The sequence below is a fragment of the Talpa occidentalis genome, unplaced genomic scaffold (assembly GCF_014898055.3).
Source record: "Talpa occidentalis isolate TD23 unplaced genomic scaffold, MPIMG_talOcc4v2.1 talOcc4.14, whole genome shotgun sequence".
NCBI classification, from domain to species: Eukaryota; Metazoa; Chordata; class Mammalia; order Eulipotyphla; family Talpidae; genus Talpa; species Talpa occidentalis.
Genome location: NW_023601433.1, coordinates 88,238,602 through 88,252,344, shown reverse-complemented (window position 1 = coordinate 88,252,344; position 13,743 = coordinate 88,238,602). Strand labels below are relative to the sequence as shown.

At 61.8% G+C, this 13,743-nt stretch overlaps 1 protein-coding gene across 11 annotated transcripts in view; it reads left to right on the top strand.

The window, feature by feature from the left end:
• The window catches only part of NCOR2 (nuclear receptor corepressor 2), a 159,875-nt gene that overhangs the window by 52,674 nt on the left and 93,458 nt on the right, over positions 1 to 13,743 (top strand). For all 11 annotated transcript variants that reach the window (XM_054695417.1, XM_054695419.1, XM_054695425.1 and 8 more), the window contains 4 exons: positions 3,098 to 3,225; positions 4,455 to 4,632; positions 10,067 to 10,246; positions 13,099 to 13,212. In XM_054695417.1, the coding sequence (XP_054551392.1) occupies positions 3,098 to 3,225; positions 4,455 to 4,632; positions 10,067 to 10,246; positions 13,099 to 13,212 (600 nt within the window). The remainder of the gene's footprint in view (positions 1 to 3,097; positions 3,226 to 4,454; positions 4,633 to 10,066; positions 10,247 to 13,098; positions 13,213 to 13,743) is intronic.

Genomic DNA, 13,743 nt, shown 5'->3' with positions numbered 1-13,743 from the left:
CTGACAATTTCCAGCTTCAGAGGCACCATGGCTGGGGAGACACCAGCAGAGGCCAAGTGTTGGGGTCTCTCTCTCCCCACACCTTCTCCTTCCCCCCGACATCTTATCTGAGCAGCGTCACTGAAGACAGGTGGGGAGGGCAGGCAGGCTCCTTCTCAAGGTGGGGCTGCTGTTGTCTGTTCACTAGTGTAGGGTCAGAACCTGTCCCTCAGCAAGAAGCCAGCTTACCCACCCCACCCCTTGCTTTGTGACCTGGGCCAGTCACCTACCCTCTCTGTGCCTCAGAGTTCACACCTTTGTGTGGGACTACCCTTAATCCTTACGTCGCAGGGTGGCTGTAGGGATTAACTTCATTAAAATCTACGAGGCATGTAGCAGCAGGAGCACACAGTGGGCAGTTCATGCGCACTGGACACTGTTATCATAACAAGTAGTGTTCTGTTTACTTGGGGTCTCGTGCTGAGGGTGTTCACCTGCGCCCCACCTTGCGTCATGTTCTCTTGGGTTTCCCCCAGATCTTGTCTTCCTATAGAGCTGCTAGGCACCCTAGGCCAGGGCAGTCCCCAGGCTCAGCCTTGGAGACCTACCTACTTAAGACAAATGTGGGGGAGGTGGTGGGGGAGGTTGCCATGGACTCTGCAGAAATGGGCTGAAGGTGCTCCTTGGCTGAGGTGCTCATCCCCCTTGCCTCCTGCACTGGGAACCTGAGGCCCCTCGCACTGCAGACCCCCCACCTCCTGGCAGCTGCAGGTGGCGTCTTGCTGAGCCTCTCCCGAGGCGTTGGACAGTCTGCCACGTTGCTCATTTTGCTTTTGTGCACAGAGCCGGGCGGAGAGAATTCTCCTGGCAGACGCAGGCCTGCTGCTTTCCTCACACCTCTGCGCGGCTGCTGCGCGGGAGATCTTTGCCTGGCAAGCCCTCCTGCGTGAGCCAGCGGCCTCCCTACTCCCACCCCAGCTTCATGAGCGCCTGGTGCCGTGTAGACAGCAGACCGGGCATCTGGACTCCGCAAGAGACCAGGGGAGAACCAGCCCCTCTGGAAGCGGCCCCAGGCTTGGCGGACCTCCTTGGAGGGTTATGGGAGTAATGGGAGGAGGCATGGAAGTCCCCTTCCGGCTGGCTCAGGCACCCATTTCACAGAGGCGGAAACTGAGGCTCGCGGAGGATTTGATGGATTGACAGACACCTGCAGCCTGGGGCCTGGCGGCTCTTTGTGTCCACACTGGGCTGCCCAGGCCGGTTCTTCCGTTAACGTTTCCAGCCTTGAAGGTCGCTTATTGCACCTTCTCAGCCTCTCTGGCCTCCCGGTCTCCCAGGTGCTTGCTTCGGAGAGTCTGAAACAGATTCAGTCTCCACACAGCTGCTGGAATTCCTTTGCAGAAATAACAGAAAGAAAAAATAAAAACACACTCCAAAAAACCAGATAGTAAAAGTATTGCTAGATTCCTTATGGAAAATTGGGGGCATTAAGAAAGGTGACCAGGGCCTCCCCGGTGGCGCAGCGGTTGAGCGCTGGGTTGCGAAGCTGCCCGCAGCCTCTGTGGCGCCGGTTCGATCCCCGGCTGCTCCCCGGCCACCGGAGGAGGGTCCCACACGGCGCGCAGACCTCTCCTGCCGGCTGCTGCTCCCCTCAGCAGTGTACCTCGGTCCTTCTGCCTGCTCTGCTCCCCGCTCTGGCTCTGGTGAATTCTCTCACCCTCCCGCGCTTCTGACTGTACCCAGTGCTTGTATGAAAAAAAATAAATAAATCTTTAAAAAAAAAAAAAGAAAAGAAAGGTGACCAGAGGAAAATAAATCACCTGCAGCCTCACTCTTGCATAAGCCTCACCTGGGTCAGGCGTCACCCCTCCATCACCGCACAGTACAGCTGAGTGCTCTCGGCAGGCGGAACTCCTCAGTTTGCACCAGCACACCCCCGAAGCCCGCCCTGTTTTCTTGTTTGGAAAAGTGTTTCTGTCTCATTTTTTTAAATTCCCCCAAAGACTTTTTTTTTTTTTTAATTATTTTTTTTTTTTTAAGATTTATTTATTTGTTTATACAAGCACTGGGTACAGTCAGAAGCGCGGGAGGGTGAGAGAATTCACCAGAGCCAGAGCGGGGAGCAGAACAGGCAGAAGGACCGAAGTACACTGCTGAGGGGAGCAGTGGGCGGCAGGAGAGGTCTGCGCGCCATGTGGGACCCTCCTCCGCTGGCCGGGGAGCAGCCGGGGATCGAACCGGCGCTGCAGAGGCTGCGGGCAGCTTCGCAACCCAGCGCTCAACCGCTGCGCCACCGGGGAGGCCCCTCCCCCAAAGACTTTTAATATTTCTCACGTCAGGGTGTAATTGACAATCGTGGCGCATCTAATTTGTTAATATTTAGGTTTTCCTGAACGATGACGGGTAACAGGTGGCACTTTACTAAAGAAGGAGGCTTTTGCCTGAGGTTTGCCTTTCTGACGTTGCTCTGCGCTCACACGTGCGCCGTACGCGTGTGGGTTTTCTTTTAGGGGGCAGGGCGGGATCTCAAGTTGATGGTCTGTGTTGGAACCTGAGCTTGAGCTTACAGGCCCGCCCTTTCTGCCTGGTCAGGGGCCCGGTGTGTACACAGTCCCGCCCGTGCCGGCTGTGCCCCGGCCGAAACCCCGCTGCCTGGGGGCCCTCTCTCCTCCCTCCTTCCCGCCCTGGCCGTGATGCGGTTGGAGGGCAGGAAGGGGGTCGGGTCCCCTCCTGACCGCCCGTGAGCCTGGCATGGGTTTGCAGGCAGAGGTGGTCTTGAGTCTTCCCAGCCCGTGGCCTTGCTCGGGCCACGCACCCCCCTCCCAGGAAATGGGTGGAATTGCAGAGCGCTGCGCCCACGTGGGGCTGTGCCAGGGGCCCAGCCAGGTGCCTGCATGGGCGCTCACTTAGCAGTGTGTGCCCCTTCCCATTGGTAATGGGCCCCTGGAATACTCTCTGGCCAGACGGGACCTTGAGGGCCAGCCAGGAATGTGGGTGGACCCCCTAGGGCAGGGAGCTTTGGGTAGGGGGCACCCGTTAGGGGACTCTGGCTCTGCCGGCCCTCTCCCCGACTGCAGACCGGCTGTGGGCTTACCCCCTTCTCCCCCTCTGGCTGCAGGAGGTCGGGCTGCTTGAGTACCAGCACCACCCCCGGGACTACACCTCGCACTTGTCGCCCGGCTCCATCATCCAGCCCCAGCGGAGGAGGCCTTCCCTGCTGTCTGAGTTTCAGCCCGGGAACGAGAGGTGAGGAGAGGCTTGCTGCCTTCTTTCTCAGAGCTGGGACCGCAGGGCCATTGCCCAGATGGGGAAGTCGAGGCCCCGGAGGAGCAGGAGCTGCTAGACGAGGGGAGTCAGACCGTATCTGCCGTGGTCCTGGCAGAGGCCTCCTGCCCTTCAGCCTGGGTGGGGGAGGAGTGAGCCAGTGTGGCAGGGAGGGGAGCGCCTACCCAGGATGGGACGCCCAGGGTGATGACAGAACCAAGAACACAGAGTCCTGATCGCTGGACTGTGCAGCCATTCCAGGCCGTGGGTGCACAGGTGGGCCCTGCCGATGGAGCCCTCTGCCTATGAGCAGGAGGCCTCGTGCACTGAGACAGCAGGAGGAGATGCAAGGAGCAGGTGTACGAGTGCTCCAGCCAGCCGTGGAGCAGGTGCAAAGGCCCTGCGGCAGGGATGTAGTGGAGAGCCAGGCGCAGCTCAGCCAGGCCCATGGCGAGGGGCCTCTAAGCGCAGCTGGCCCTTGAGCAGTGCCCTGTGGCTCACAGGTTCATTTAAACACACTTTCTATCCATGGGAGATTCCACTTTCAGAGGTTCATCCCGCAGCATGCGCTGAGTCGTTCGAGGATTTTCCACGGCGCAGAGGTCGGCACCCCGTCCCTCCTGCTGCTCAAAGGCCAACTGAATATTGGAAAGAACATAAACTTAGAAAACTTCTCAGTGAGCGTGTTGGACTGTCTGGCACGGAGCTGACGCAGGGTGGAGGCTGGGCCCGGGCATGGAGTCTGCCTCTGCCGAGGGGGCAGGGCTAAGGCGTGTCTGTTGGGGTGAGGCTGTCCCCTGGCTACTTGGGACGGCTGGGCTGAGGCGAAGGCAGCCAGGCCAGGTTAGCAGCATCAGGGGCGCTGCCATCGGCTGGTGATGCCTGGCCTGGTGGGAGCTGTGCAGGCAGCAGAGTGTGTCTGTTAGACCCGCGTTGCTTTGTGACCCCACACCAAGGATCCAGTCTACACTGCAGTTTTCACTGGCTCTGGCTGGGGCAGTTCAGTGCTGGGGGGGTGGTGCACCTGCAGCTCAGCAGGGGTGCTCACCCCAGGCCCGGGCTGGGAGGGAGCAGGGCCTCGCTGTGTGCTCCTGGGCAGCTCCTCCAAGTCCTTTCTCCAGGGCCGGCGGGCGCGGCCACAGCGGCTGTGCTCGGCCAGGAGGGCAGTCTGGCCGGGCCTGCATGATACCTCACCCTCCCATGCTCCGTAGGTCCCAGGAGCTTCACCTGCGACCCGAGTCCCACACCTACCTGCCTGAGCTGGGCAAGTCGGAGGTGGAGTTCATCGAGAGCAAGCGCCCCCGCCTGGAGCTGCTGCCCGACCCCCTGCTGCGGCCGGCACCCCTGCTGGCTGCAGGCCAGCCTGGGGGCTCCGAGGACCTGTCCAAGGTAGGGCTGGGCCTGGTGGGGTGGACTTGGCTGCTGTGGTGGGGCCGGCGGCAAAGAAATGGTGGGCTGGGGGTGGGGCGTCTGGGCAAAGCTGGGAGGCGGGGCAGGAGGGGCCTGACCTCACTCCACAGCGTCCCTTGTGGTGGACCCCACACTCCTGGCACCTCCTGCTTTCCTCCCCCTTCCTGTCTTCCCGTCCTCTCACCCCTCTGTGCTCGCCATTCCTTTACCGCCCTCCCTGCACCACCTTGCTGCCCATCCACCCCCACTCCCCGCTGTTCCTGCCGGCCCTCGTCCGTCCCTTGCGCCACTGTCTGCCTCCTGCCTGCCCACCTCCCAGCCTGGCCTCCTGGCCTTCTGGCCCCGCACCTGCCCGCCCCTTACCTGCTCTCCCTCCCCGCTGCACCCTCCTTCCCGTGACACCTGCCTTCCAGCTACCCACCTTGCAGCCTTGCATCCCCCATCCCCATCTGTTCACCCCTCCCCGACACCCCTGCCCCGCCTCCCCACCCAAAGGAGTCCCTGGTTGTGCGCACCTGCAGCTCCTGAGATCAGCCTTGTGGTCTTGGCCATGGGGGTGCCGGGGGTGTGGCTAGCCCGCGGGCCATTCCTTGTCTGGAGAGGGCAGCCCCCACGCCCCCCACCCCGTGCCCTGGAGGGGCCTTTCATCTCTCTCTTTAAAACACACAATCAAGCTGAGATTGTGGGGAGAAAACACACAGATTAGGCGCCTGTGATTTGCGGCTGGGGAGATTTTTCTGCTCTCCAGAGCATCTGGACGGGCCGCAGCCTGCAGCCTCCTCTTATGTGGAGGAGCTCGGTGCTGCCGGTGACCCCGCACGCTCCGTCCCGGCGTCCCTGGCCGCCTCTGCCCCTGTATTTCACTGTCACTGCCTGGGAGGGGCGGCCCCGAGTCCAGGTGACGACCCCTCCCCCGCCAGGGCTGAAGGGTCGGCTCAGGCTCCTTTGCCCGTGGGACACACTGGCTTCAGGCCTCCCGGTGCCGGGGAGGGCGGTGCCCGTCCTGGTGCAGCTGGGTGGGGGCGCAGCTCGGAGTCGGGCTCCCGGGAGGCGCCTGCTGGGGCCAGCTGGGTCGTCTGCTCCGCCAGACGCCAGACAGGACTGGACGGTGGGACTCAGGCCGAGGCGGGGCCTCACTGGGGGCTGACACGCAAGGGGCACCCACAGGGTGCTGAGAGTGATGAAGTGACCCCTGACCCGTGCTGACCGTGTGCGTGGACACCGTCGTTCCCTGTGTCTTCCCGCCTGTAACCCCCACCTGCTGTCGAGGGCCCCTGGCTGGGCAGCACCCCTGGTGAGGGGCGGGATGGAGCCCCAGCAGCCTGGCTGGGTTCCCCCGGGCTCCTAGACGGGCCGTCTCTGTCTCCGTGTCTCTGTGTCTCTGTCTCGCTCCTCCTGAGCCTGGGGTGGGCGTGCTGAGCCAGCGTTGGGCCTGGCTGGGCCAACTACCAGAATTGCTCCAGGCCTTGGGAGCGCGTGGGAAGTGGGGGGCGGGAGATCAGTGCTGACGGTGCCAGGAGGTGCTTGTGTCTGCCGTGTGGAGTTCGGCTGGACGGGACTCAGGGATTCTGTGGGTTTTTGGGGTTTTTTTGGCAGCCCCTCCCTGGAGCTGGGGTTCTCTTAAGCCCAAGGCTTTGACTGCCTCGAAGAGGGTTCCCCTTCCTTGTGGATTTTTACACCAATGACTGTAAAAATTGGGGAAACGGGAGGCTTGGGGATGTCACCTTGTTGTTTTCCTCCTGTGCCTTTGGGTTAAACTCAAGGCCAGCGGCCTCGGGAGAACCATCTGGAAGCCCAGTGGCCGGTTTCCTTGGTCTCGGTCCTGCCGTTGCCTTTACTGTGGCTTTTCCATCCCTCCCTCTGTTTCCTCGTCCTGTTGCCTTCTTTCTTCCTTTCGTTATTCCTTTTGAACGTACGGACATCTTTGCAAGTGGAGGTGAATTCAGGGAACCTGGACTTGACCCTGTTGAAGCGTGCAGTTCAGGGGCGTTTCACACTGACCGCTCTGTCTAGTTCTAGAACAGTCTCATCACCCAAAAGGAAAGCTTTGGTGTCAGTTCAGCGGCCCCTGCCTGCGCGCCCGCCCCCGCCCCGCCCCCGCTGGCCCTCTCAGGCCCTCGGGCCTGCTGTCCTGTGCGCCAGGGGAGTGGGCGCGCCCGGCCCGTGGCCTTGGCTGTCCTGCTCCTTCTCGCGGGTCTCACTCCTGGGTCCGTCCACGTGCGGGCGGCGGGCTCCGTGCTGCGTCCCGGCCTGCTGTTTGGATCGGCCGCATTTCACCAGTCGATGGAATAAAGCTAAACCCGAACCTTAAAAACCAGTGGGCACAGGTGGCTTTTACCCAGTAGGAGTCGAAGGAAGCTTTTCTGGCAGTTTCCCCCCCGGGTCTGGCGTCTCCAGCCCGGTCATCTCAGCCTCACGCGGGGGCGGGGCGGGGGCGGGCGCGCAGGCAGGGGCCGCTGAACTGACACCAAAGCTTTCCTTTTGGGTGATGAGACTGTTCTAGAACTAGACAGAGCGGTCAGTGTGAAACGCCCCTGAACTGCACGCTTTAACAGGGTCAAGTCCAGTTCCCTGAATTCACCTCCACTTGCAAAGATGTCCGTACGTTCAAAAGGAATAACGAAAGGAAGAAAGAAGGCAACAGGACGAGGAAACAGAGGGAGGGATGGAAAAGCCACAGTAAAGCCACCTTGGGGGTGGAAACCTTTCCCCTAAGAAGGGTGACTTTTGAGGATTATTTTTCATTTGCTAGCGTTGCTAGTGTAGATTACCCTGGGCTGAGGCCCGGTTTGGGGTTGGGGTGGAATCGCCCCAGGCCTTTATACAGTCTGGGGCTGCTGCTGCTTTTCTCCCTTCCGGCCTGCACTAGGTGGTGTGACCCCAGTCGTGGCCGGGCAGACCTGAGATGTGAGTGAGGCTGGGGGGGAGGGCGGGTTTCCGGGACGGGAGGTGGTACAGGGCAGGTCTGGTCTCCGCTGGCACAGAGGTGGGGTGGGCACTGAGCAGAGGGGGCTTGTGCAGAGGCCCACAGGTGCCGGTGCACACGAGCTGCTTCTGGATGTGGGTGCCCCTTGTCCACCAACTCAACCCTCCTGCTGGGGTCGGTGAGGATCCTGCAGCCCTGCACACATTCACACCCTGGAGTATTTTTCTAGGGATGTGCACACATTTGGCCTCCTAGTTTCAGGGGGCCCTGGACCCCAGAAGGGACTTTACTCCTGCTGTTCCGCCCAGCCATGTGGTGCCGCCCTGTGCTGCGGGAGCCCCTGCAGGCCGGGCCCAGCTCTGCCCGCTCCGGGAGCCCTCCTCCTCACGCCCACCAGGGTCTTTGGCCATGTCCTTAAACCTCACTGGGCCTCAGTTTCCTCATCGGGAAAAACAGTATTCCCACTTTCCAGCTGCTTGTGAATTGCTGGGAGCAGAGGTCAGCAGACTCACCAAACTCCAACCTGGCCCTCAGCCTATGTTTGCAAATAAAATTTTATTGGCACGCAGCCATGCCCACTTGTTTGTGTCCTGTCGGTGGCTGTGTTGACCGGGCGCTGCCTGGGACAGAGACGGTTGGGTCCACGGAGCTGAAGTATCTTTCCACCTGGCCCTTTCCAGACAAGTGTGCCAAGCGCAGGCTCAGAGCTCCAGGCCTGTCTCCAGGTTCTCAGGTCCCCAGCTGGGTGACGGGGGAGAGGGCAGCTCTGTGGCAGGGAGACAGTGGAGGGGCCGGTGAGTGGAGTGTGCTACGGACTGGATGGCTGAGCAGTGAGCCCTGTAGCAGTTGGCCCAAAGTGGCCACCTTGGGACACCCCAGGGACCTGAGGTCTTTTCTGTGTTCCCTGAGGACTCAGGGGTGTGGAGGACTTGGGGTCCCAGCGCCAGCCATGTGGCAGAGGGAAATGAGACGGGGTCCTTGGGCCTTGGCAGGGGTCTGTGTGTGTGTGGGAGGACTTTCCTCCCATCGTGGGAGGGGTGGACGTACGATGGCACAGCCTCCTCTGGTCCTGGGGGGGCTTGGCAGCCCCAGTCTGCAGTTGTCGGGGGAATAATGTGTCCTCTGTCCTCTGGGTACAGCTGCTGTGGGGGTGGGGCGGCCCTGGAGCTCCTCCCAGGGCCTCCTCTCCAGCAGCTGCTGGCTTGGCCTTGAGGCCCGCACTGGCGCTGAGGGCTGGGTTATGACCGAGCTGCTTGGACTGGGGCAGGACCGTGCCAGCCCACGCTAGTAGATTGAGGGTTGCGTGCCAGACTCTGAGTGAGCACTGCACACACGAACTCATTCAAGCTTCCCAAGCCTGGGTGCAGATGAGGAAACTGAGGCAGGGAGCACTTGCATGGTCTGCCTGAGGTCATGGACCTGGGGGGCAGCAGAGCAGGCCAGGCCTGCACCCAGGGTGCACAGGGGTGTGATCTGGAGGCCAGGCCCGGGGCTCTGCCACCCTCTCCCCAGTGTGCGTCACCGCCTGGGGGTGTTCAATTGGTGGATGAGAGGCTCGGGGAACAGTTCCACGGAGGTCTCCCTTGTTTAACACGTGTTTGATAACTTTAAAGAGTAGCCTTCAGTGAGGGGAAACATGGTAAGCTAAAAGCAGAAAGTGGAGCAGCCCCGCCCCCACTGCCCTCTGCAGCTCTCTGCCTCCTCCTGCTTCTCTGCATGTGTAGCGGATTTGCCACGGGGCTGGGTTTGCGTGGCAGGTGACGTTCCGCAGCGAGCTTTTTTTTTTTTTTTTTTTTTTTTTAAAGATTTATTTATTTATTTATCCAAGCACTGGGCACAGTCAGAAGCGCGGGAGGGTGAGAGAATTCACCAGAGCCAGAGCGGGGAGCAGAGCAGGCAGAAGGACCGAAGTACACTGCTGAGGGGAGCAGCGGGCGGCAGGAGAGGTCTGCGCGCCATGTGGGACCCTCCTCCGGTGGCCGGGGAGCAGCCGGGGATCGAACCGGCGCTGCAGAGGCCACGGGCAGCCTCTCAACCCAGTGATCAACCTGCAGTGTGCTTTTGAACTGAGCCTTGTGAATAACTTCTCCGGCCGTCTGTGGAGGCAGAGCCTGGGGCAGGGAGAGCTGAGCTGGGACTTGGGGACGCGGATGAGGCAAATGGAGCGACGGGGGCAAGGGCAGAGGGAAGGCTTACTGACGGAAGGGGAGGTTGGGAAAACTTTCCTGGAGGAGGACATAAGGCTCTGATCTCTGGAGAGTGGACAATAGGCCAGGAAGGGCACACAGGACAGGAAGAGGGCTGAGGGCGAAGGCAGTGAGGCTGGCCTGGGAAGCAAGCCTGTTCACTGAAGAGCAGAAGAATCTTCCTAATCATAAACCATAGGCGCCTAATCTATGCACACCCTCTCCAGCATCTCAGCTTGACTTTGCGTTGCTGGTTGGGGGTGCCTCTGGGTTGACTGCATGCCTGTTTTTCCTGTTACAGGACCGCAGCCTCACGGGGAAGCTGGAACCCGTGTCTCCTCCCAGCCCCCCACATGCTGACCCTGAGCTGGAGCTGGTGCCTCCGCGGCTCTCCAAGGAGGAGCTGATCCAGAACATGGACCGGGTGGACCGTGAGATCACCATGGTGGAGCAGCAGATCTCCAAACTAAAGAAGAAACAGGTGCAGGCAGGGTTTGGCGGCTCTGATCCTCCATCCGTAGATGGCACAACAGTAATAGCGATGGTGGGGCTGTGCTGGGCAGTGCCCACTGGCTGGCTCGTTGTTATGCCTGTTATGTTTATTGGACAAGAGTGTTGTTTTGTATGGTGCTGTCTAAGAGAGCTCTTTGCAGTGATGCAATGTTCTAGATTTGTGCTGTCCGACGTGGTAGCCACTATGACTGTGACTATTCGGATGGGAAATGTGCCTCCTGGGGCTGAAGTTTTAATTTGTTTTCATTTGAGTCAAGTTAAGTGTACATGTGGCTTCGGTACTGGATGGTACCGGAATGGGGGTGAGGGCTTAGGATGTTCAGCTGGGCTGTCCAGGTTTGGACCTGCTTTCCACCACCTCCTGGCCACAGGTGAGCAGGAGCTTCTCTGCGCCCACTCTCCTCACCTAGATGGTGGGGGATGTGTAGACAGACTCTGGCCTCTGGCTCTGGACTCTGAATGGGTGGGGGAAAGCCAGTCCGGGCGTGGGACTTGAGCCGTGAGGGTGTTTGTGGCAGTGTGGGCGTTGTTGATGTCCAGGGGTGCACGGCCCCCACTCGCATGGAGAGCTGGGGCTTGGGCTGCCCCGCAGCTGGGTGGGTCCAGAGGACTGGCCAGCTGTGTTGGACCTGGGGACAGCAGGTGGGTGTCCCTGGGGGCTCCGGCATCCAAGAGGGCTGGGCTGTCGGACTGCCCGCACTGCTGTCCAGGCCGGGCCCTGGGGATCGGAAGCTCCGGGTGACCTGCTATGCGTTGGTGGCTGTGGACGGGAGCGCGCTGGCTCAGGCCGCCCCCCGTGATCAGAATTTTTAAAAAATTCTGCTTGGACATTTTTGTGAATTAAAATGCTTGTGGCACATTCACCTGTGTGAAAGCGGACAGCGGCGGTGCTGAGCCCGGCTGGGGTTGCGCAGTGACCCTTCCCGAAGCTCCAGTCGTTTCTGCATCGCCCTGAAAGGAGCCTCTGCGCCACCAGCAGCCCCCAGCCGACAGCCACCAGCCCTCTTCCCTCTGCGGCTCTGCCTCTTGGACATTTCTGCACCTGGAGCCCCGCGTCCGGCTGCTCCCACGCAGCACGTTGGCAGCTCCTCCCCATAGCGGGCGCGGCCGGGCCCAGTCACTCAGGGATGCCCGCCGAGGAGGCGCGCAGGGCGTGGGCCTGCAGGCCACACCATCCAGCCGAGGCATTCGGCCATTACCAGCTGAACTCGCAGGACCATTTCACGGCTGAGCAATAGCCCAGCGTCCGCACAGCCACCCTGTCTGCGCCACCCGCGGGTGCGCACGCTGGCACCTTCTGCCTCTGCTGCCGCGACTGCTTAAGCCCTCTGGCCGGGGCCTGGCTGGGAGTGCCCGGCACTCGGTCGCGCCGTCTGGCTTCTGAGAGCCGTGGGCGCTTTCCGCACGGCCGTGCAGAGGCCCGGTTTCTGCACATCCTCCCCAACTCCTGTGTGTCACGTGAAGTCGCTTCTCTTTGCAGCCGTCGCCGGTTACCAGCTGCCCAGGGGCTCTGTGCATCCTCTCTGGATCCCGCAAACAGCCCCAGAGGGGCCGCTCAGCTTTCTGAGAGCAGAGGCTGAGTGTCTCGCCCAGGGCTCCAGGGCTGGTGGAGGCTCCTTACTCAGGCCCTGGAAGGGCTCCCTGGGGGCCACCCCCGCTGACTGGGGTCTCTGCAGCCCATCCTCCCTCTCTGGCTGTGCTGCTTCCATTTCGTGGCTTCCTTTGTTAGCGCTTTGGGGAGGGATTGTGGCCGTTTGCCAGGCGCTGGCTGCCCTCCCGGGTGCCACCAGCGAGGGGCACTGCGGGGCGGAGGCAGCTCAGCTCAGGCGCCAGGCCTTGTGCCAGCCCAAGCCCGCGCTTGGGGTGTCTGGCTCCCTCTCCTTGCCCTCTCGGCTCCACGGTCCATAATGGTTTGCTCCACGGTCACGGGCGGGAGTGTGAGTGTTATGAGCAGAGAGCAGGGTTCTGGTCTCACGGCCCGGTCAGGTCGCAGGCCTCCTGTGTGACCGCGAGCCGGGGCTCGAGCTCTCTGGTCTTCATTCTCCTGTTTGCTGTGAAGCAGGCAGTGGCAGGAGGGGTGCCCTACGTGGTGTTGGAGGAGAGAGGGTCGGAGTGAAGACCAGGGCCAGAAGATGACACGAGGCTGGCAAAGGTGGTGACGAGGACCACGGGGATGGGTTGTGCACTGCGGGGCACCTGTGTGTGCTGCGTGGGCATCGGTGCTCTGAATCCTCACTCCAGCTCTCGAGGGTACAGACAGATTCTCCCCACTTTCCAAAGGAGGACAGCCAGGCTCGGAGGAGTTTAGCAGCTTCCGAAGGTCGCACAGCCGGCAAGTGGTGGGAACGGGGTTCCACCTCGGACAGCTTGGCCCCCGAGCCTCCAGGCCGCTGGTGGCCACGGCGCCTGAGCTGTCGGGGCTGGATGATCATGGCGGCCCCCGGCAGCCCCATCTGAGCTGTCTCTGCATTGACTTGTCAGGAGAGCACAGTGATGGGCCCGTTTCGCAGGTGAAGAACCTGAGGCTCCGGGGTCCAGCGCGCTCACCTTGCGCTCACCTCACTGATAAGTTGCTGGGGCAGGATTTGAAGCCCAGAAGTCTCACTGCAGCCTGGGGCGGGCCCTTCCCCGCGGCGCTGGGGCCTCTCCAGGCTCGGAGTCCCCGGGGTGACTCAGAGGAAATGGTTAGCAGCCTGATTTCCTGTGCGCGGCCACTGGCCCGCTGCATGGGGGCCGTCCCCGGCCGCGGGGTGCTGCCTCCCAGATCCCTCCTTCCGCTTGCCGGCGCGCTCACCACCACACTCTCCTCCCTTCCCGCAGCAACAGCTGGAGGAGGAGGCGGCCAAGCCGCCCGAGCCCGAGAAGCCCGTGTCCCCACCGCCCATCGAGTCGAAGCATCGCAGCCTGGTGCAGATCATCTACGACGAGAACCGGGTACGCCCGCCCTGCCCGCCCGCCCTGCGCCCTGTGCCCACAGGCCCGGCTGGTGAGCGGGAGGGGGAGGGGCTGCCAGGAGACCCATCTTGGTGTGGCCGCGGCCCCGTGGGGCTGCACCAGCAGACGTAGGCATCGTGCTGGGGGCGCGTCTGGCCGCCTGGGGGTGCGGTCCCTTGGGCATGCGCACAGAGCGCCTGTGACGTGGAAGGCCGGGGTGACTCCATCAGTGTTCCCAGAACAGCTGGCGTTGATGGCTCAGATGGCTGGGTCTGCAGAGCAGTCCTGGGAGGGTGGGTACAGGGGTGGTTCCCCCCCTTCACATGGCGAAACTGAGGATCAGAGAGATTTAGTGACTTCTCCAAAGTCACAGCACTGGCAGCGGCGGACCTGGGATTTGAGCCCGTGGGCCTCATACCCCAGGGCCTGACTCTTCGGCACTGGCCTCTGCTGATGTTAGCCTTGGAAGAGGCCTCTGGGGTGTTTGAACACAGGCAGGCTGTGGGGGGCCCTGGGGATGTGTGCAGGACA